Source organism: Barbus barbus (genome assembly GCF_936440315.1).
Source record: "Barbus barbus genome assembly, chromosome: 6".
Classification (NCBI taxonomy): domain Eukaryota; kingdom Metazoa; phylum Chordata; class Actinopteri; order Cypriniformes; family Cyprinidae; genus Barbus; species Barbus barbus.
In genome coordinates, this window is record NC_136734.1 from 27,945,518 (window position 1) to 27,970,492 (window position 24,975).

At 36.6% G+C, this 24,975-nt stretch overlaps 1 protein-coding gene across 2 annotated transcripts in view; it reads left to right on the plus strand.

Annotated features, from left to right (window-relative positions):
- Positions 1–7,011: 7,011 nt before the first annotated feature.
- The window catches only part of LOC306871737 (protein phosphatase Slingshot homolog 1-like), a 31,686-nt gene continuing 13,722 nt past the window's right edge, over positions 7,012–24,975 (plus strand). The window contains exons 1-2 of one of the 2 annotated variants that reach the window (XM_079419860.1): positions 7,012–7,435; positions 12,415–12,452. In XM_079419860.1, the coding sequence (XP_079275986.1) occupies positions 7,355–7,435; positions 12,415–12,452 (119 nt within the window). In that variant the 5' untranslated portion in view covers positions 7,012–7,354. Of the gene's footprint in view, positions 7,436–12,414; positions 12,453–21,056; positions 21,307–24,975 lie in introns of those variants that run through there. The other variant, XM_079419861.1, reaches the window with a different exon arrangement.

Sequence of the window (24,975 nt, forward strand, 5' to 3'; positions counted from 1 at the left end):
CTGCTAACTAAATGCAAGTATAAATATGAATGCATGGTTTTATTACATATTGCAATGTTGTAAACTGATTGGAGAAAAATTTCAATACAAACCTGTGTATTCTGAATCATCCACCAGTGAATACATAATGCTGCCATATGTTTGCATTGTCATGGGAAAGGCTTAATTTGTTTTATTAAGTCTTATGTCCATAAAAACCCCAAAGAGACACAATTACAAAGTTAAAATATACAATGACAACTAAAAAGGTTATAGAGCTTGAGTTGTTTTTATTGGTTGAATCCTTGTGATTTTTTTTTTTTTTTTTTTTTGCTTAATAGTTAATGAACTGCATGTAATGCCAAACTGGAAATAATCCACACTTTTACATTAATGCATGTGTCAGAGTTACATTAGACTGCATTCAAGGTATACTTCATATTTTATAAAAGGACAGCTTTACTCACCAAACTTTTGTCGTGTTACCTCCAAAAAGAGATCGACGTTGTCCTGAACACGTCCTTATCTTCTCTCTTGCAAGAACAGTGTAAGGACAGGGTGCAAAACTTACAAATGAACTTTTTCCCATGTTACGTAACGTCATCTGTGACGCTGAGGTGGCACTATTCGTGTGTTATTCAGTAGATGCTCAGAATGGGCTCCATTCTCAATACTAGTCTTACTATTTTTGCATGGTAGAAACAGTAAAAGTAGTATTCTAGATGCTATTCCCAATTCAAACGTAGTGGTGGGCATTTTGATACCCTTTCATTTTATAATTTGTTCATTAAAAGATTTGTTTATACACTTGCGTTACATCGTTACTCCTGCAGATGACAACAAATCTTTTGTGAGTCATTTACTCAAGAAACTGTTTCAAGCCAGGGTGCATTAACTCCAAGGGAAATTCTGGGTATTTGTCAAACCTTATCAAAACACGCCACCTTCACATAGATGACAGCACAAACATTACAATAGTCCTTTTTCCCCCCTAGCTCTAGATTTGTAACGAGAGCAGTTGTTCCTGTGTGTCCAGACTTCAGAGAGCAATTTTGTGTTTTTCTCTGTACACGTGTGTATCCTCCTGTACCTTTTTTTCTAATTATCTTGACTTTACCATTTTATTTTATTTCTTTGAAGTAATTTCAAATGCATAAAAATACTGTACATCCGACTTGTTTGTTATATATCATAAAACAAACTCCAGTTGATACCTTATAATCAGGCATATAGGTTATTGGATTCTTATCTTAAAATACAGCTCAATAACAATAAAACTATAGCAAGTGACTTTCCTCAGAGCAGGTCTATAGGTCACATGTATTTTATTATTGTCTATTCTAACACATAAGGCTTCATGCGCATTTTTCAAACAATGGTATGCATCAAAACACTCAACTTGATCATTTAGCAACAGTCTTTGTTTATTCCGCTCGACTGCTCAATACTATATTCGGTTATTTATTTTTCTGCCTTTTCAACTGTACAGTGGGTATGTGTGTTGCATGATGGGAAGTGTGCAGTTGGGGTTGCTCATTGTCCCTCTCGGTCCATTCGCCATGGGGCCCTCAAAACGCGGGACCCGGTACGACCGCATCACTTGCACCGCTCAAAGAGAGGCCCTGACTGTGTGCACAGATCTCTTGCCACTGCACTGGATGTACATGTTTGATAACAATAAATTATGGCTCAACAAAAGAAAGCGAGTATATGTTTCTTTATTATAGATTTGTGCAGATAAATGTAGATCAGTGTATTCAGTTCTGGAGATTCATTATCTCTTGGAATCAGTGACAATGATTTACATTGACTATTTATTAGATTAGAATGAGAATAAAACTTGATAGATAACCTTATCCAGAGGCATAGATCTATGAGAGATGTTATTTAGAGTGTGCTAGCAGGCCTTTCTGCTCCAGGATCTGTCCAAAGAGACGAGCAGCTTCCTCAGCACATCCACGATGGATGGTCAGTCCAAAACCTCCATGTCCGTAGTTATGAATGACCTGAGGTGAAAGAAAACGACATTGAATGTGAATCTGTGGAGCCCTAAAGGGAAAAGATGATGGAAAAAAATGAGCTGGAAGGAAAAATGAAAATAATTTACTTGCAAAACTTTGTTCACAGAACCTTACACCACTTTTACACCATTACTTACACCATTGTCGCTCATGCCATATCACGCTAGAAGCTGTCTACACTGGAAGCTATGCTAGTATGCTATTCCCAGTTCAGCCATAGTGGTGGGCGTTTTGATTCATCTTTTTAATTTGTTCACTAAAAAGATTTGTTTATACACTTGTGTTCCATCATTACTCCAGCAGGTGGAAACAAATCTTTTGTGAGTCATTTGTCCCAGAAACCTTTGTGTTATTTCTGTTGCATCATCTCCAAGGTAATTCTGGGTATTTGTGAAACCTTACCATAAACACGGCAGTTTCACATATAGGCCTGCTTTATGCCAGCACAAGCATTACAATAATCCTTTTTCCAGCTCTAGCAGTCAATTACTGTGACTTCAACATTTTCTTTTATTTCTTTGATTCAGTCATTTCAGATACAGGTTAGAACTACCAGAATAATACACCCAGTTTGTTTGGTAAATGTGTCAAAAAAATCAAAAATCTGATGGCCAAAAGATATGCTGCTCTTTAATACATTACTAAATGACATTGCATTGCAGATTGAGTTTTGGAATATCCACCTCCTTGTATGACCTAAAACGGGGGTCAGGTTATTGAAACAGTGGTAAAAAAATATATTATCAGGCACCTCATGCTTGCAGCATTTAAATAATACACTAATCAAGAGAGACACTGTGCAGCTGGATGTAAATGCAAGGGCTTTGTGTGGGCAAATGTATGTAAACTGTACTTTATTACTGAACATATTTCTGAAAATATTATTTTACAGTGGAGACGTGCTTTTGGGTCAGAAAAACAAACTTTTTCTAGTTTCCTACTTGGAAAACTCCACCCACAGTGACTAAACGACTCCTGCAGAAACAAACTGAGGTCATGTGCATCTGTCCTGGAACAAGACTGCATTTTCCTTTTTATAATAAACAAAACTTGTAATGGGAACCAACACAGCATGCTTGCCTTTATTTCTAAATGTCTTTTGTTTTCAAATATACATTGACTGTAATGAAAAATAAACTCACCCGGGTATGATGTAAGTTGAATTGCCTCTAGACAATAAATTATGTGTGGAGATCCAGTGTTTTATCCAAGGAGCATCTACCTGTTGACATAAAGCACAAAATCAGAGACGAACCTCTTCTATCTAACTCAAAACCTGATTGAATTTTATCCAGTAAACCTCACCTTAATGATCTGTCCTCTGGCTGGCTTGAGCTCCGGATCAGGCTGGAGGTCTCCTGATCGGACACCAGAGCAGTTGATGATAACATCAGCACCACTATCTATTTTTTGAGTAAATCACAAACTGTGACCACAGTCACTTTACAACAGGATAGATGATGTTCACACAGCTCAAAAATAAAATTAGCTTTGCTACACTTGTCTAAGGGGCCACTCATACAGAATGATTTTTAGTTTATAAATAAGATGTGCAAACCTCTTTAAATGAACCAGTCTTTCTCTGATTAAACTTTACATTTCTTTGTTTTAACCTGTATAGAGAACACCAGAAAATGACTAAAATGTCACTGTTGTACCTGAAACAAAATATACCTGAAATGTGGGAAGGTACTTTGTACTTTTATCAGCAGTTCTTTTTATTTATTAAATTAATTTCTGCTATATCCTGCAGTGTAAATAAAATGTAGCCCTTTCTATTTTAAATATCACCAGACACCAGTGCTTCCATGTATTTATTTGTGCAGCTGATTTGCAACAAATTTTATTTGGGATAACCTCCTTGAGATGCATCATCTCGTTTTCATCTCGGTCCTATTACACAAAAATCAAAAACATAACACAAAACAAACAACAGCATCAATCACAACAATCAAAACAACATACCCTACTACAATATTACATGAAAAACACATGAAGTATTAATAATTATATTTAAATAAATGTATATTTATAATTACCTAGCACATATTAAAATTTGACATTATTTTGACTAATGAAAATTATTTTTGCAAATAACGTGCAAAGACGTGCTTATGTATTTCAGAGAAATCTGCACAACCAAATATTACATAGGCCTATATGCAAACTTTAGACATTATTTTAGTTTTCCTTGTTGTTCACCTTCATGTAAGCTTTTTATGGTTTAACAGGTAATACACTGCATGTACTGTAATACAAACTGGAAAGAATTTATTAAAGAAACAGTTTCACTCACCTGAATTAAGTTGACCAGACGTTATCTCCAATCCTGCAAGCTCTTCTTCACTCTCTCTTACATACACTGCCGTGTGCAATGCAATCACAGATGGATTTAGGCAGAAAACTGAATTTACTGATTGAATGAATGATGCATTTATATAGCGCTTTATTGTGTATTGCTGTACACCCAAAGCGCTTTACAATCATGTGGGGGGGTCTCTCCTTAACCACCACCAGTGTGCAGCATCCACTTGGATGATGCGACGGCACCAGTGCGCTCACCACACACCAGCTACAGGTGGAGAGGAGAGAGAGTCATAGAGCCAATCAAGTGTATGGGGATTATTAGGAGGCCATGATAGACAAGGGCCAGTAGAGGGAATTTGGCCAGGTTACACCCCTACTCTTTACGAGAAGTGCCATGGGATTTTTAATGACCACAGAGAGTCAGGACCTCGGTTTAACGTCTCATCCGAAAGACAGTGCTTTTTTACAGTATAGTGTCCCCATCACTATACCGGGGCGTTACAGACCACAGGGTGAGCACCCCCTGCTGACCTCACTAACACCTCTTCCAACAGCAACCTAGTTTTCACCGGAGGTCTCCCATCCAGGTACTGACCAGGCTCAACCCTGCTTAGCTTCAGTGGGCAACCGGTCTTGGGCTGCAGGGTGATATATTCTTTATTACCTAACTCCCATAACGTAAGCAACAAATGCCTATTCATTCGTTGTCTTCACAAAAAGCTTGGTGATGGGGTAAAGTCCACCGGATTAGAACCAGCCTCTAGTGGCCTCTTGAAGTCTGTAAAAGTTTCACTTGACGCAAATATATGAAAATATATAAAAATATGGAAATGAAATAATATATATATTGAATTAATTTGTATATGTATGTGTGTGGCTGTACATGTTTTTATGGTGTTTGGCTTAGTGTTATGTTAGAAGCATTATTATACTCAAACCTTTTGTTGTTTTAATATTTTGAATTTTTTTAGCTTATTTTTTTTCATTTAAATGTTTAGTATTGAAATGTTGTTGTACGCATTTGTCAATTTTATTTAATTTCTTTATTTTCTTAAATGTGTGTATATAGTATTTACAGAGTGTTGACTTTTAGTTTTAGTTACTTTTTCTTATTTGTAAGTCGCTTTGGATAAAAGCGTCTGCTAAATGACAAAAGTAAAGTACAGTAAAGTAAAAGTAAATATATTTAGCCTAATTCATTCACAAGGCAACTTTGGGAAACCTATATTTGGTCAAAATTATCATCAGTAGTATTAATATGTAAGGTTAACTTCAAGGATGCAAACGCATCATAGGTGAAAAAGGTGACAAAGACACACAACCCCCCACCCACCCCACAAAAACATAATTTAAAAAAAAAAACAATAGTTAAAAGCCTTATTATTTTTAACTTTACAGTTGTGCAGTAAAATTCACTTTTCATTAATGGAGATGACGAAAAAATGTGCCAAAAAACCTTGTGGAAAACAAAGACTTTTGAAAGGAAAATGACATGAAATTACCATTATATCCAGTAGATGGCAGCAGAGGATCACTCAATAGCTCAGTTGCCATTTCCACTCCCTAGTTTTCAGGTCTTGATTTTGAATTTATTATAAAATGGTGATTATAAACATTTTTAGTACTGTACTGTATATATAGCAAGTATGATTAAATAATAATGCATTAAATATTTTTAGATTTATTTTAAAAACTACAATTTTTTTAAACATTGCCTTGAAAATGACATCAAAAAGAGTGTTTTAACTGTAGAAGCTGCTAAATATATTCGGCCAACACAGACTTGTTGCTGTTGTAGTTAGAGGACATTCGGTCCTCGAAGACAAACAAAACTTTTCTTCAAATTGTCCAAATTCTTCCAATTATGAAACCAGAGCGCAAAAACACACGTTTGAAAGTGGTTGACTACAAGCGGGTACAGATATTAATTAGTACTAATGGTACTGTAAAAAGACCACCACCAGCCAAAAACACTTTCTCATTGGATCTAACATACATAAATCTCATAGGTGACATTTTGATCTCAAAAAGGTGAGTTTGCATCTATGTTAACTAAAAAAAAAATACACATAACAAGATGAATAATTCATACATTAGAATTTATATGATAATTAACAACACTTTACAAATATACACAACACCTTATTGACAACTAAAATTACTATTCTACCGGAAACCACCACCTTGAGTGGATTTTATTCTTATTAGTAGTGGGTATTTTGATTCAGTGTCTTCTGAATCTCCTTTCAGGCAGAAGAAAGAGAGAAAAAGATTGGTTCAGATTGGTCCAGTGGCGTAACATCGTGATGCCAGTAGGTGGCGACAAGTGTCTTTATGTGCGACTTTGAATCACTGAAGTTATTGAATCAACCATTCATTCAATTCGTTTTTCGACTGAGTCGTTTACGACCGCAACAATCTATAAGCGTTTTTTTCACAGTCTACATTTTCTACATGAATTTTGTCAAATGCATGGCTATTATAAAGCTATAAAAAACAACAATGGTAGCAGCAGCCTAAATAAACCGAGCTTCACTTTACCACATAAAAGAGGTACTAGACTCCCAGTTCATTCAAATGCACAACGAAATTAGATTCAAAACACTGACTCGTTCAGTGAAGGGGCGTGTCTGTTCAGTGAGTTCAACCAATGATAAGCGCCTACACACCTCGTACTCGAATACTATTGGTCCATACTACTGTCAGTCTTTGAAGTCAGAAAAACGGTCAGCGCGCTTTCAAAGGGAGAGACTCGTTGACTGAAAATGATGGAAGTGAATCGTTCACTTACAAGATTCATTCACAACAGAGACAACACTACAGGCTGTGTGAGCTGTGAGTGAGAGTGAGAAGCACCAAAATATCATCCAGCTCATGTCAAAACGGAATCAGCGACACAAAAAACGCCGAACAGCGGCTCAGCCATGGTCTTTTAACAGCGGTCCCATCGAGCGCAATCCCCGTATATCTGGTGCTGCTGTTCCTGGGGGAAATCCTCTAGTCGGTTTAGCTCGTGACAGATATAACGTTACTGGAGATTTCCATCCATGGCTCTGGTAACCCTGCAGCGCTCGCCCACTCCCAGCGCCGCGTCCACTTCCAGCACCGCCACCACCAACGCGGGGGAGGTAAGCGGAAATAAACACAGAGATGAGATGCGATGATGTAATGATTAATACAAACACAACTGCACCCATATATAGGAGTCACGTAACGTTAGGCCCAATGCTAATACAGCTCAGGCTGAAAAGCTAACTAGCGGGATGCCATCAGGGTTGATTTAGGATTGAACGCGGTGTCTCTGTGTTGTGAGATGACATGATTCGCATTTTGTGCACTAAACATGGCATTCTTGACGTGACTTCTTCAATTTAACTTGATCATTCACCCTAATCTTGTCTGGATTGTGATGGTGCTTAAGACAGTGTTTGTGGTAGTGATGCTCTTGAGCTCAGAAAGTGTTTGACAGGGCATTATTGAGGTAATGGCTTGTTTCCAGGCTGTTGTGGTTTAATGATTGCCAAAGAATATGTCTGATTTTAAAACACCGTTTTGTTTGGTACAGATTTGTTTAACTATTATTCATGGATATCATGCCAAGCCATAAATATGGACTTGGTAGGTTTTACTTAAACGGTATACACATACACATACATGAAGAACACCATTTGTAAAAATGATTAAAATGATGTACATCCACAGAAGGTAAAACCTTAAGACATATATAAAAAAAAGGTTTTATTTGATATGGAGCGGGTCGCCCCTTTATGGGCGCCGCAATGTTGACATCACGTGACCAGTGTGCAAGGTGCTATGCAAAGCATGAACATAACAGTAATACAAACTATGTTCGTTGTATTAGGAATGGTATTTGTTACTAAAAAAAAAATCTTAAAATATATCTTAAAAATTACTGGTATAATAGTTAATAATTAAATCTTCAAAGACACTTAATAAAAAGAAATGTACATTTTCTTATGAACTGTGAATTATATATTTAATGTTAGCATGTTTTTTTCTTTCCAATGTCTCTATAAAATTGCTACTGTTTGAGATTATACTAGTGTTTTTCAAGACTGTTTGAAAACTATATTTACACACTAATGTTGATTTATTTTCTTTTCCTTTTTTTGGAATTTCAATAAAATAATTAAAATAAAAGTACATCTAAAGAAAACAAACACAATTAATTACATACAGACACAATGTAACAGTTGTTATTGGTGGGATGAATAGGAACTAAACTTTTTTTTTTTTTTTTTTGTGAAAATATTGAAATGTTGCTCCTGTCATTGTAGGTAGTAATAGTAGAGGGAGAAGTTTGTTTGCACCTCATGATTTTGTGTTGGACTGTGTGTTTCCATTCTTTTGGTCAAGCTGTTTTAAAAGGGGAACTGTTAAAAGGTTGGGTCCTTTTCAGTCATGAGCTGTTCTGTATACAAAAGAAACTATCCAACAACAGAAATACTAATCATTGCATTCCCTACACCACACAGTTCCTAATTTATTAAATACTTTATTAACCCTTCACAGGAAATTATAAATTTGTGCTTCCACACATGCACCTAGCCAAGTTATCACGTTATAATTTCATTAACATCTCTACTATATCTGTATTGTGCAGATTTGCAAGCGTTCACTTTTTTTTACACTAGTGGCTCTTCATGAGCTGCCGTTCTTTGTGTGAAAGTTAAAGGTCTGCCCCCTGAGGCCTGCATTTCTGCTCGACAGAAATTTAAATCTAAGTCATTGTGCCCTGGCACAGCTAAGCTCCTCTCATGCGATGAAAGGCCTCCTGTTTTTACCGTTTCATTAGGAGCGAGAGCCTTTTAGCCAGTCTCACCAGGAGAGCTGTATTCCCTTTCATTGTTAGTGATTCTCAGGTGGTGGTTCTAAAAAGTGAAAAGCAATTTTCTTGTAGGCTTTAATTGTCTTTCTTTCATGAAAGCACCCCACCTTCATAATAGTTTCGTTGACATCATAGTTGCCTTAGAAATCCATTTTACACCCAGTAAGGGGCGCTATCTCTACACATTTGAATGGGAGAGCACGAAGCACAGTGACATGGTCGGATGAATGCTCTACTATGTGACTAACTAATGCAGATTAGTTAGATATTTTAGATTGTGCAAACTATTATTATGATAAACACAGTTCAGTAGCAATACCAGGGTCAGATTATCAATGTGCTTGAGAGTTAATGTGGTATTTTGCTTCTTAGTTGTACTAAACCTTCTTTTTTTCAGATTAGGTTCAGATCTTTAATGTTTAAATCTTTATTGTGTTAAATTTAAAGGCCCATTTACACACAAGACGACGACTAGGTGTATGATGATGAAGATATAGTTGTAAAAATCATTCTTAATTTAAAAGAAAAGCAGAATCCACATCTCAACTATAATAGTTATGCCACAAAGCAACGATAACATTGGAATCACATGCAGAATGATTTTGTTCCAACTGATGAATGATAAAAACATTGATAGCTAATCAGAATCCATCCTGCTTTAATGAGCTCGAGCATTTCAAGCGGCAGATGTCAAAACTGCAGCCCGAAAGCTTATAATAAATGGAATGTTATTGTGTGTTGGTGTGGATGCTAATGTAGTTATCGTTATTGCTCTTGGTGTGAATGGGCCTTAAGAATAATTGCGTAATGTGCTACGCTATGAGGACACACACTATTTAGAATTCACAGCACAACCTCAAACATGAGGACTGGGGAACATGCAGCTGCAGTGATGTCATCTCATGCAGAGACTGAGAGAGAGCGAGAGAGAGAGAGAGGGATAGACTGATATAAAGGATGGGTAGAGAGGTAACGAGAGAGAGAGAGATGTAAAAAAAAAAAATACTTGCTGGAGGAATATTGGTTTTAAGGTTTCAAGGGTAAAAATCTGCAGAAGCTTTGTGTGTGTTATTTGGGTTAAATTTACCATGAAATCAAAATTGAAACTTGAAAGTTTAAAGTATTAGTTCACATTAAAATTAAAATGCTTTCATTGTTTACTCACCCTCATGTTGTCCCAAACTTGTATGACCTTGCCTAAAACACTGAAGTCAAATTTTTGAAGACAAAAAAACAAAATAAAAGTAGGCCTAGTTCAGGAGTGGTCCGTATAACTCTTGCATTACTAATTTTCTGAAACCTGTGAAATTTTATAGCTTTGTGTCTAATCTGTTGATCTAGTTCACATAATTATTCTTAATCATTTAGTCACAAATGATCTGGTTCTCGAGTTCAAATCACTGATTCAATGATCTGGCCTCAGCGGTTAAAGGGTTAGTTCACCCAAAAATGAAAATTCTGTTGTTAATTACTCACCCTCATGTTGTTCCAAACCCTTAAGACCTTCCTTCATCTTTGAAACACAAATGAAGATATTGTTGATGAAATCCGAGAGCTTTCTGACCTTGCATATACAGCAAAGCCACTTCATGACAGTAGGGGGGGTCAGAAAGCTCTCGGATTTCATCAAAAATATCTTCATTTGTGTTCCCTTTGGAATGAAGTGAGTGTGAGTAATTTTCATTTTTGGGTGAACTATCTATATCTATCTATCCTTTTAATCTCGCTGGACAGGAAGGTTACCAGAGAATAACAACTTATATTTTGTTGTGTTTTAAGTGATAAGACAAATTATTTCCACCTGATGGAAAATAAGACTCACACGATTTACATACACATATTTACTGTCAGGAGAAAACCCACCCATATGTCCATCACATCAGAGCTTATTTCTGTTAGACATTTTTTGCTCTATTGCAATATTTCTACTCTGAGAAACTGTCAGTTTGTTAATACCCTTACCTTGAAAAGGTTTTTAGTCAAGTTTAGTGTTTATTTTTATATTGAAAAATGGGTCTTTAATTTTTATTGTAATTTTCTATAACTCAAGTAGGATCTTTAAAAAAAGTTTTAGTTTATTTAATAATGTAGAAAATAAAGTAATTGAAAAAAAATTGCACGTGATCATCGACTGATGATGGCACGTCATTGGCTTGTACAATGACAACAATCAAGAAAGTCTTTTTGTTTTCTGTGCTCTCTAAAATGTGCAAATCTAGTATCCCTGTGAGGACATGAATAACAAAAATATGTTGCCTACTTCAGTTAACATTCTTGGTTGAATTTTACGTCTTGTTTTTTGTGATAATTGAATTGAATTGAACATCCAGTTTCACTCAAATGCTCAGCAACATATTCTGTCTTCTTATTTATCACCTTTTCGCCCCATACTATCAATCTGTTCATCCACTTAATGTGTTATAAATCACAGGGAAACTTCACGCCTCCAAAATGTGTTTCTGTTCACAAACCTCATGGTTTCCACTCCTCATTCTGCCCTACTTATAAAGTTTTATAAACCTAGCTTCTGCAAGAAGGGAGAGATTTTGGTACGTGACAGAAAGCTTGGCACAGCCAATTCCCCCGACACGGTTTCTTCGCCTTCAGGCATCTGTCACATCTGACCATGGCACACTCCCCGGCCTTCATACCATGATCAGTAACCTAATAATCAGGGTCTTCACGTTCACATACAGTGAAGAACTATTTTAAAAACACTCTTTGTTTTGATGAAACCTTATCTTAAGGAGAGGCCTCATTCTTCATGTTTCAGCTTTCAGAGAACATTTCTTCTTTGTCATATTTCACTGCTGTGAATAGTGATATATCAAAGCTTTTTTGTTATTTGGGACACAGAGGTCTTGTATTGTGTGTAAAGGTTACACATTTAGCAAAGAAAGAGAGAGAGATTGTGTAGGGGGAAAGAGCCATGTTTAGGCCAGATTGTTGTGCGTTGCGCTGGGTTTGAGTCGGGTGAGGTTGTGGAATTTGGAAAAGTTCCGAGGCCTGAGGGATTCTGGCCTCTCTGACATTTTCACAACAGATGCTGAATTTATAACTTATAATTTGGTTTAGGTATAAGATGCATGAAGACATAATTAGATTTATTACATCAGAAAATCCTACATCCTGCTCTATTATTTATCTCAAGGCTCAAAGCAATAAAATTAAAATAGAACCGTGTGGACAAGTCTTAGTGATCTATTGTCTTAGATGACTAACTTCTGTTTCCATCACACTTTCTTTTTGTTTTTCCAGGACTTTGGAAGTGATGATGAGCGCCGGCTAAATCAGAGGTAACAACTGACATTTAAATGCAAGTTTTTCTGTGTGTGTGTGTGTGTGTGTGAGTGTGTTCCCAAGGTCCAATCTGTCAGAAGCAGATGATGAAGAGTCTGTCAGTTCCATGATGGGAGGAGTCTTCATCGCACCCTGTAGTTTGCGAGGTGGTTCTAACACATATAATCAAAGATATCTGAGCCCAGGCGTCTGACACCAGAGTGGGTTTTTATTACAGTTTCAGTTCCTCTTCGACTGAAGTGAGATCAAGTGGGTTTAATTTGAGACAAACATCTTGCTGGCTTTCCCATATCAGACCCTGTATCGTTCCTAATGAATATTTGTCTTATTAGAGCTACAGTATCTGGTTCTTTGTAATTCAGTGACTGTAGTGGACAGATGGGTGACATAGTGTTTAGTAGAGTTGAGTATTGCCAACTACCTTCTGCAGAGCTCCAGACTGGATTGGCTTCTAAAATTAAAAATGTAGGAGCCAAACTGACTGTTTTTCAATCTAGGCTCATTGGAAAAACATGCCTTTACCTACATTTTTTGCAAAACTTCAAAAATGTTCCTATACATTTCCTGCTGAAATGACCACTAGTTTTTTTTTTCCGTTTGCGCACGGAATAAAAATTGTATGGCTTTTCGGATGTAGTAAACTTGGTCACCTGTCACAAAGTGCTCAAAAACAGCTCAAAGATTTGTACACAAGCTAAACAGGTGTGATTGGTTGAGCAAATGTGTCTTTTTATCTCATGTTAATGCTCATGTGAGTCTAGGTGGTACGTTTCCTTTTAGCGCCTCTCGCTGGACATTTCACTTTGAAAGTGGCATGAAACTAGCAAACAGCAATGCATTATCATTGTGCAGAAATGTCGCCACAAGGATATTTGTCCAATGAGTCCGGATTTCTGTTTTTATTTGTAAAATTGTAGAATCCGTTTTATTCAATGTCACAAGTGAGTTTGAGGAAAGTTTGGGAATTTTTTTTTTTACTGTTGCATTTGCAACCAGTTCACTCAGATTAATGTTGATTCAGAACTTTGCGATGCATCATAAATCATTAATGAAACTGCATCAAACACATAAAAGAGAGAGAAACTGCAGAACAGTTCTAAGTATTTCTCATGCACTTCAAATGTAATTGATGGAGTGGTGGCTCCAATGTTAGTCTTGGACTTTGAGCATATTTGTTTTGCTTTTTCATGACATTGTAGTGGAATTTTTTTATGTTAAAATATCTGTTTTTTTGACTGATGTTTGGATTGGAAAATCATTATTTTTCTCTGTTTTTATTGACGCCGACAGTGGAGAAATTTCCGCTGTAATTGATCACAAATGTAAAAATATGCTGATGCAAGAATCAGTGCAGTATATATAATTTTACAGTCACAGCCTTGGTCTTTAGTAAGGCCAAAGGCTTTTCCAGTAGGAAAATGTTTTTATTGAACATATCTTTTAGAGGACTTATTAAACTAGGGCTTGTGTCTGCTGGGATTGGACTAATGTCCCAGTCCTTTCAAACTTTGAATCTAGGTCACCACTAAGGGTGGAAGAAAAGTTCTTAAAAGACAAGTTGTTCGCTGATGTGCAGTACTTTGTGAAACTCTGAGCTCTGTATTTCAGTGTTGCCATCTAGGTATTGGTCAAACAAGGTCAAATAACAACTTGTGAAGACAGATGGAATTCTTATGTACAGTACAGATGGAGGAGCTAAAGGAAGAGGATGTGTACAGAGGAAGATTTGTCATTCTAAAGGTCACATGACATCCTCGAAGGTCACATTGCTCAGGAAATAACTCTTGTGTTAACTGTAAACTCAACGCAAGTTGAATCAATAGCAATTTTTGTCCTACATTTACATTTGCTGTCTAAAAGACAGTAGATGTACTATAATGACTTGTTTGTTTTGTGCTTTTAGTAAAAGTGTCTGTGAATGAACGGCTTGTGAGAAGCACATTCAAACGAACTAATCCCCAGAACGTGTGAACACAGAGAGAAATGAGTACTTTGTTAAAGACTAAAATGAAATGGGTCGTTTTTTTATTTTGATCAATCTTAGAAAAGGGAGTGGAGGAGCTACTGTGCCAGTTACCTGAATGAACCCACTAACACCATCTGTCTGTTTTCTGCTGGATGTCAGCACATGTGGCGTGTGTGACCTACATCAGGTCATCTGATAAGCGAAAGAGCAGTTGTTCCCTCAGCACATTTTAAGTGCTTTTAGTACTTTCTGTCCATCTCTGTCTCTTTCTCGCTCTGTTTGCCCTGTGTTTGGTTTAGAAGGCAGCGCTTAGTGTTTCTGTAAAAACAGGATATGAGAAAAAGACTGAGATTCCAGCGTTAGAGATTGCAAACACAATGGAGGCTGTGTCTGATTTCTGTATCTTCCTGTGACTCATAGATAAGACTTCAGTCCCTCAGCACTTCTTAACCAAAAAGAGTTTCTTTCAAAGACCAATTAGAGAGAACATACAGTGAACCCAAAAAGTAGTGGGCACTTAAGCTACACTTAAAAATAAATGAAAGTAATTCCAAAAATCACTTTGAGATCGCTTGGGTAAAAGGCATTGCAAAAGTGACTAAGAAAGTAAAGTTTGCTCTGAGAAGAGCTCTAGCATCATTTGTTTCAGCACCACTTGAACTGCAGGGAGTTCCAATAAATAAAGATATTCAAATAAATAAATGTCAAAAAATGAAATAAAGAGAAAATATTAGATTCATTATAAAGATTATATTTGTCTACCTACAGGTAATGTGACCATTAACTGACAAACACCAGTAAACAGTCGAGTTTAAAGTTAAAACGCCTTAATGATGGAATTGTTTCTTACAAAACATTTGTATTGCAACATTTCACCTCACAAGTCATTAATTGATGGACTGGAGTCTTGTGGATTACTTGAGGATTGTGATGTTTTTATCAGCTGTTTGGACTCTCCCATTGAGTGCAGGGGATCCTTTGGTGAGCGAGTGATGTCATGCTAAATTTCTCCAAATCTGTTGTGATGAAGAAAACAATCTCATCTACACCTTGGATGCACAAGGGTCAGTACATTGTCAGCAAATTTTCATTATTAAACTTGAATTAGTCTGAATACTTATTGAGGCCACTGTATCTTCTAAAATCAGAATAGAAATTCCAATTTTACTAATGTTCAACCTTAATTCTAAAAATCTATGTGTTCATGGAACTATCCAGAGCACAGAAAAGTTCTGTGTGCTTGCTGGAAACAGGATGTCCTAGAGGCTCATGTAAAACAAATCCTCTTTTAATGAGGAAAAACAAGGTTCAGATAAAGTCACTAGTGCAACAGATGCATGGAGCTAAATAAAACAATGTAAGAACAGTAGCATCAGCTCTTCTTCCACACAAACAGCATTTTAGACAGTAAAACTTGGATTAAATTTAGGATGAACCTCAGAAGGAACTGAAACACTAGTTTTGGAGTTGGTCAGTCTGGAGTTTGCTCTGAAGATACAAACTGCTAGTTGTTAAATGCTAAATAGGTCCTGGACTGAGCATTCCAGCTTGTTCTATTCAATGTTGTGCAATTATTAGAATGTGACAGATACCCAGTATTTGATGTAATTCGTTTATGCACACATGTAAAGTCCTGTCCTTCTGCCTGAACTCTTTGATTCCTGAAGTAACACCCATTGCTAGTAGAAGACGGTTTGAACCTGACAAATTCCTTTTCTCTTACCTAAGGCTGACTTATCTTGCACTTTCCTGAAATACTGTGTGGCACAATACATTTGTCCCATATCAATTACTGTGCAATATTAAATATTTTGTATTTGTATATATGTTAAAATTCTATATATTAATAAATATTGTAATTTTACTGTTAAACTGAAAAATCTAATAGTTTAGATATTAACTAATTTATAATTTTTTACAGTGAAATACACCTATTTTTGTTATTATATTGATTTATGGTTGATACATTTGTTAATTAACATTTTATAGTCATAATGATAATTAGTCACAAAATGTTTTGCCAAATTGCATAGTCTTGCAAATTGCAAGCAAGCACATCAAACTTTTTTTTTTTTTTTTTTAAACCTGTGCAATTGAAATTTGATTACTTTTTCCCAAGTTGTGCAGCTCTACTGTGATCTATGCCTTCAAGCATTTTGAAACGGGCATAGCTGGATAGGAAAGTATTTTATGGTATCTGGATGAATAAATAGGCAGAGGAGCCAAACAGAAATAGGCTAAACAGAGGAGCCCCCCAAATTTGACCCTTATCAGAGACAGAACCCCTCTAATAGCTGTAACCCTAATCTTACCCTTTGTGAGATGTACACAGGAATGCCTGCTGAACCGGCCAAAGACTTTTCCTGTGGAATCAACCAGGCGGCACAGCATTGAGCCAGCTGGTGATTTCACCAAACAGACACCGAGGCAGGAGCAGCCAAGCACAGCAAATTGTTTTTATGTTTAGGTGTATATCAGGGTTTGAGTATTTGGGTGTGTGTATGTCTCTGATCTGTTAGGGAATATACAAGTTAAAATGTTGCAGTATTGTTCTGAAAAACAAAACAAAACATGACTTACAGTTGATCTTGGTGCTCTAATTTTGAACATCAATTTTGACCTAAAAGAATAGTTCACCTAAGAATTTGCACTTTCAGCCAATGATTACATTTATATCTTGCTACCATCCCTGCTGATCAAAACCTAATCTTAAACCAGCCTTAGTTGGTTTGCTGGTCTCAAATGGTCTTCCTGTCTGGTAGGCTGCTGGCTGGTTTCAGAGCAGTTTTGGAAACATTTTGGCTGGTCATACTGTGAGAAAATATTAAGGCAGCTAAGAACAGCAAACCAACGTTTTTTCAGCAGGATGTACTTGATACCAAAACATGGTATTGCCATTTACATCTTAATCTTAAAATGATCATATGCACAGAAATCAAACAAGAGATCCACTGCTTAACATATTAAACTATGAGAGGAAAAGACTGCAATCAATTACAAATGTGAACTGTCAGCAGGATAGAAAGTGACCAATCTGCATGAGCAAGCAATTGGCCTATTGTGCATAGCAATTAAATTCAATAGCATGACCTTTTTATTTCTTTTGCTGCCTGTTAAAGACTAGTTCACCCTGGAATGAAAATGCACTCACCCTCAGGCCATCCAAGATGTTGATGCAAAATCATTTATATCTTGGATGGCCTGAGGGTGAGTCAATTGTCAGCAAATTTTAAATTTTTGGTGAACTATTCTTTGAAAATAACATTACTGTTTTCTTAGAATCACATGTTTTACTGCAAGTTCAAAAACTGCATGAATGTGCAGCGCACTGCATTAATATTATTTCTTGAGAGTTGTTTTCAACATCATTCGAACGAAGGCCAGTGTATGTGACAATTCATATGATTAATTAATATGACAGGCATTTGGCCAGTAGATTGGTGAACACTGATGTCATATGCAATTCATCATTCTCGCCTTGACACCTGAGAAAAGATTGGTCTTCTGTTTGCCCTCCTCCCTCTTTTTGTCCCTCGTTTTTCCTTCGTTGCTCGGCAAATATATAATGGAAATGTTATGTAACATCTGCTCCCAGAAAAGAAGCTTTTAATCTTTTTGAGCCTGTGTGTGCAGAAAAGCGATTGTGCCACTTTTGTGTACCAGTGCAGTCTCAGCACACTGAAGTAATCCAGTGAACACACACCTTACGACAAACACACACACACACATACATGGCTGATCTGTTTAAAGCTCCACATGCAGGCGTCCTTAATCGGGACACCTGTCAGGTGTTCTGGAGTCTGCCTGATAGCATTGCCATGGTTATACTGAGTCACATGGGAAGCTCCGTAAGTGTCGTCATGTGCTTCATGACTTAGTGTGTCAAAGCGTGAGCAAATAAGGCTAATCGAGCTGGGATATACATCATGAATATATTTAAATGCTTACTCCTGTCATATATATTACAGTAGCACATTATGCCCAAGACAGAAGAATGGCTGGTCAAGTACCACTTGGCCAACTGTTGTAGTCTATTAGGACATTTTGTTAGGATGAAGGGGATAGACTGAAATTCGAAAAACGATGTTTGATTGTTTTCAAAGGAGGTCATTAGCAAATTCCACATAATTTTTGTTGGTGGTAAATCGTTCCAGATTAAGTTGTTCTGAATTTAAAACAAACATCTTGTGACCTAACCAATGAATATTCCAGGCTCAAAGCAAGACAACCTTTTCTTTAATTTGTACACTGAACAAACAAATTAAACCCTTGAAATTTCCACAGGAATTCTTTTGGTAACATAACTATACTGCAAAAGTAATTTTCTTAATGAGTATTTTTTTTCTCTCTTATTTGCCTATAAAATATGCTTATAATATGATAAATTTACTTTTAAACCACCGTTAAAAATTTTTGTCTAAAAATAAAAATAAAAAAATAAATAAAGAAGTGTCATATGCTTATCAAGGATGCATTTATGTGATCAAAAATGGCGTATTTTTGAAAATACAGTAAATTGTTACCAGACAAAACAGGGACAAAACAATTATAACCAAAAAAACAGGGTTCGGCTATTGTATGCTTCTGTTGATGGATGTGAATTCTGGCTTCCCAGTACATTACAACAACAGCGACGGGGGAAAAAAAAACCGCAACAACAAGAAATCACTCACTGCTCTTGATTGAATCGCTTTTGTAACTTTAATAAAGATTCATCTTTAATTTATAGTCAAATATGCAATGCTGTTTTACATTTGATTACTTTATTCAATTTCTCTACCTAAAGCTATAGACCTAAAAAAAAAACTGAAAATCACTTTTTATTTTGTCTTTACTGTATTGTATTTATTTGTGCTGTTGCTTGTAGTTAGATTATTCTTGTTTTCTTTATTTTTATTTGACAGTATAGTTTTTCCCTAAACATACCAAACCGTACTGAAACCGTGACACTTAAACCATGATACAAACCGAAAAGTTGAAAAAGTTGAACCGTTCCACCCCTAATTGTTACAGTAAGTAAAAATACAGTAAGTTATGCTTATCACCACATTGGCATCTTGTATTAAAAATAAACCTCAATCATTTTTGATTTATTCTTAGAAAAATCTGGAAAACATATGAAAATGAACTTAATTCTAAGATATATTCTCTGAAAACAAGCCCTAAGTCCTAAATCTGTATTTAATGAAATTTCGATAAACGCTTAAGGAAATTATTTTTTACAGTATATGTTAATGTGGCCAACATTTTTGACCCTCATTTCTGAAAGAACCCCATCGTAATTCCTTGCTCCATAGGCTTCCATTGCAGGTTCAAGTTACACTTTATTTTAAGGTGACCTTGTTACAGTGTAATTATACATTTAAGTACTGAGTAACATTTATTAACTACATGTACTTATTATATATAGGGTTAGGGTTTGGCTTAGGGTTACTTGCATGTAATTATGCATAATTTATTGTTATTATAATAGTAAATACATGTAGCGTGTAACAAGGACACCGTAAAATAAAGTGTTACCCAAGTTCATTACTGTAAACATGGTTTCTGCTTAATTTGATAAACTGAGGGACAAGTCAGGGTTATTTTTTAGTGGTAATTGACAGCATACCGCTTGTATTGAACCCAGAACATTCCCTCAAAGAGTAACCTGGCAGCGTTTTGTTGTTTGGTGTTTTTGTTAGCTTGTTTCACAGATCTCGCTGATCCAGAAAGCTAAAAATTCTAAATGCCCTTCAGTAAGTCCCAGTCACACGGCTTCTTTAGTTATTTTAGACGGCTCTCTTCATCTTTCTTTCTGTTCATCCTTTCTTCCTTCTTAAATAAGAGCTCCCCCTTTTTTTGTAGATCCCCCCCCCCCCCCCCCCCCCGGCTGTTTCTGTTCCTTGGTGTCTCAGTTTACTCTTTGTCCTGTTTTATCAGCTTTTAGACAGAAAGCGTCAACCCTCTTCATCTGAGTACTGCTTCTTCATTTGTGTGTGTGAGAGAGACCCAGTACTCTGTCCTTCTCAGTCAAGCCGCAGTGTTGACAGGCAGATAGTGGAGTACAGACAGTCAGCCAGTCTCTGCACTTACTGCAGTCTACTTAGGACACTCAAAGGAGGAGCTCATCCCCCGTCTCTGCTCCTAATGAGATTTTAAAGAGGCTTCCCTGCTTTGTCCGACAGCAGCAGGCACTGTTGCCCATGCTTAGCCCATGTGAGGATTCTGGGACAGATCATATTAGGGAGTGGCAAGCAACGAGGAGTCCCAGCTAAGAAGGTCAACACATTTCTTCCAGCTGTTAGTGTTTTTTTCTTTTTGTCTGACTGATTGTCTTTAGGAACAAGTGGGATTTTTATGCTTTTTCTCTCCATTTTTCTTTATCATTCCTGTCAGATTTGCTGGAGTGAAGCTGTTTTATTTCTCCAAGAGACACACTAGGATCTCTGTGGCCTGCTGGGCTTTTTGCAGTGTCAGAGTTGTTTGGAGTGCTCTAATTTCAGTGGAGAGATCTCATGCGCACACACAGAGTGCCTCATCCCTTCCTGCAAAGACAAGGGAACAGGTTTTCCCTCCTCTCTCTATTTACCGACACAGAGAGAGAGAGAGGGAGGGTGTGCGTCAGTAGAAACTGGCTCACTCACACACTCTCAGAGAACGTCAGACCGAGGTAGGGGCTGCAGATGCGCTCCTCCTCTCCTCTCCGTGCTGTTTTTCTCCCTCTGTCGTAAGCAACTGGAGATCTGAGCGAAGCGTGCTGCTGCGGCCCGGGACGAGGGAGATTTCCCTGCAGCCAGCAGCAGGATGCATCTGGTCGTGGACTCCTGTCAGGAAGTTGTGTTGAAGATGCTACCGTACTTTGTGGATAATGCATTCGTCACACAGAGGCAGATCTACCACATGTGAGTTGAATCGGAGTCTTAAGTGAAATCAGTGCTGATGCAGATTGCAGTGGCGTTTACGGCTTTGATTGATTCTTGTGATGCATGGCTTGTACAGTAAGATCCAGAAATCAGGGATTCTGATTTTTAAATCTGGAAATGAACATTGTTTTAGGATTTTGGTGTGCAGTTAATATGAAATATTTAAGATTCTGGACTATTTCTAGGTTACTAATAAAACTAATTTGCGATATGTGAACTATTTACAGATGGTCAGATGTTCTTTCTTCTATTGAAGCTCAAGATGCTGTATGGATTATTCTCAAATCATGCTGGAGAATATGATCAGCAGGTTTACACCAACTTCTTATAGAGCTCCAACTGCTGTCATTAAAGTACAAAGGGGAAAAAAAGAATGCCAAGACATTGTTGAATGTTAATTAATGATTATTTCCAGTTTAACTTTTCACTCAAATTATTATGGTAATAATATACAGTTTGGGGGTGGTAGAATTATTAATGTTTTTGAAAGAAGTCTCACCAAGGTTGAATTTAAATTTTAAATAATTTTTGCAATTTAAAATAACTGCTTTCTGTTTGAATATATTTTAAAATATAATTTATTTTTGTGATGCAAAGCTGAATTTTCAGCAGCTGTTACTCTGTCTCATGATCCTTCAGAAATCATTCTAACATGCTGATTTTGTGCTCAAGAACATTTCTTATTATTATCAATATTTAAAACAATTGTGCTGGTAAATATTTTTGTGGGAACCATAATACACGATTTCAGGATACTTTAGAAATTAGAAATCTTTTGTAACATTATAAAGTATTAATTTCAGAAAGAAAGAAAGAAAGAAAGAAAGAAAAATCTTAATAAAAAATGTTATAAAGTATTTTCACTAGTGGTTTGATATTTGGACCCCACTGTAACTTCTGGACAATTGCTTGAGTAATAACTGTTGGACAGCATCATCTTGGACTACAGGTGATCTGTGGCCCAGTTATAGCAGCTGGCAGAATTCATGTTTACTTCATATTTGTCTGAGGCAAGTATATTTGCTATTTGATCTTACATGTGTGTTTGTTCTTTATGCTGGTCACATACTATAGATTTGCATTGACCTGTGAAATCTTTTCTTGCCTCATCAGAACAGAGTTTTGTTGCTCTTACGTAAGAACGATTGCCAGTGATACCTGAGAGGTAATGATGTTGTTTGCATATCGGAATGAAAGTCATGCGGTTGTCTGATTTTGCAATTTGTATTTGCCCTGGGTTATGTTTGAGGTGCAAACTATGTGCATTATATAAGAGTCAATATACCACTTTGTTCCTGCAGATGGTCATTTCACAAATACTGTCAGAGGGAGATGATGCAGTGCCAAATGAGTCATAACCTTCACATGAATTACACTTACAGTATGTGGGCTTTTTAGGTCTGCATGTGTGTTTGTGTTTGATACTGTCCTTTGCTGTGATATGGAAATTATTTTTGGCTTATGCATTTGTGGAGGGTTTGTTTTCAAAATATGTGTGTTTGGGAGAAAGTTGGCCCTCTACTTGGGTGGACAGATATGTTTAATGAGTTGCTGTCAATATAAAATTAAGCAACACAATGAGAATTGCAACTGTTTTAATGCACTTGTATTCTAGCCATTGTCATTACTGGTATATCAGTTAGGCATGTCATTGTAGGTATATTAATTTGCATATCATTTTTGTGTTGTGACTCATGAGTATGTGAGCATTAAAACTTAAAAATTTAAAGTTAAGTTTAAACTCCAGTAGCAAAAACAGTATTAGCGTTGAAAAGATCAACTAATTCCATGGATCAGTTCAACTTGTCTGTTTGAATCTATTCAAAATTCTGTGATTCATTAGAATTATAACATCTACGTTGATTTTACTTCCTGCTTTAAATGTTTTGAATACTTTGCTACAATTTGGTCCAAGTGATTGTTCCTCTGATTGAAATTAAGCGAAAAATAAAAAATATTGATCATATACAGTATACTTCTAAAATAATACAACAAACATTTACTAAGCAACATGAAATGCAAATAAATAAGACACCCCAATGTACGTTACTGATGATAAAAAGAAACCAAATTTAAGCAAATAAATAAATTTATTTATTTAAATAATTTATTTGAACAATTAAATTAAAGTAACATATGTTTTGTATCATGCAAGGAATTTTAATTTCTATGGTTGTAGTTTTTACTTTTAAAATCTCTACATTTTACATTATTTTATAATAAAATTACACGTAATGGGAACATGGTAAGGTAGCTTTTACAGTTAACCAATTACCAGCTTTTTACTGTATCCTTTTTTCTATAAAAAAAAAAAAAAAATATATATATATATATATATATATATATATTATAAACTTTTTTTTTTTTTTTTTTTTTTTACAGTACACCTGAGTTTCAGTGCAGGTTTGATTCCAGATTTTCTACCAAAGAGCTGTTTATCCTACAGCAGCTACCACGTATCCATCTGTGGCCGACTCTAAACATACAAGTGAAACGTGGACAGAGGCGTTTTAGAGCGGTTTACTTCTCAAAACTCTTACTCGCATCATAATTACACCCTTGGAGATGAGCGTATTCTGCACAGGGCTCGTGTATCGTGATTTACAGCTGTCTGTCTCTCAGTCATGACTCAATCCATCAGCCCAACGGTGCTGAGCTGCTTCCAGCCTTCACATAAATCGCTCAGAGGGGCGGACAGAGAGAGGAGAAACAAAAGAGAGGAGGATGGAAACAAAAGCCTCTGTGATCCGCTGACACCCTCGAGGCCTTTGGAGGGAGGGTGAGAAAGTTGAAGAGGGGAATAAGAGAAAGGGAGGAGGAGGAATTAGGAGAGAAATAAAGAGACCGGGGGGTCGGGGGTACAATGCCAGTTTTGTTGCCGGTTGCTTATCATGTGATGGTTGTTCCTCTGAATGCTGAGACACTGGAAGTCCAGTCAGGAAAAATGAGAGGGATGAGTCAGCAACGGGTCACAGCCACAACAGGCCGAGAAAACAATGTGACCCTGAAATATTTTGCCTGCCTAGACCATGATGGTTTTGAGTAGCCACTCCTAAACTGAAATTAACTGAAGTTGTGGAATAGTGCAGGGATGTGCAAAACTACATACTTTCAAATTTGTCTAGACACTGGGTTGTTTAACAAGTTGGCCGTAATGAATCTCAGAAGAAAAGCATTGTCTTGCTGCTGTCGCCGATTTAGTGTGAATTCTATTTATCTAGAAACATGACCAGAGACAAATGTGCAGTAGCGAACATATTGCATAAATAGGCTGCATTCATGCAAGTAGACCAGTCCTAATCACAGTTCTGTTGACAAACAGTTCTCCTATAAAAGAGAGTGACAGCTTCATTCTTTAACTGATGTGACCGCTTTAAATATTCAGGAGAGTGATTTAGAGAGCGTGTGCTGCATGAATGGAGCCACAGTCAACAGCTAGTTGTCTGATAAGTCATTGACATATATATGACATGCATGTGAGCATTGTAGATTGTCAGTCAGTAATGTTTGGCCAGTTATGACAAAAAATTAGGCATAAAGTTCAATAAAAAGTCTTGATATTGTCTGCTGTTATGGTTACAGGCATTACTTGTATGCAGTGTACACATAAAACATACATATGTACAAAATATTCTGCACAATATTTAC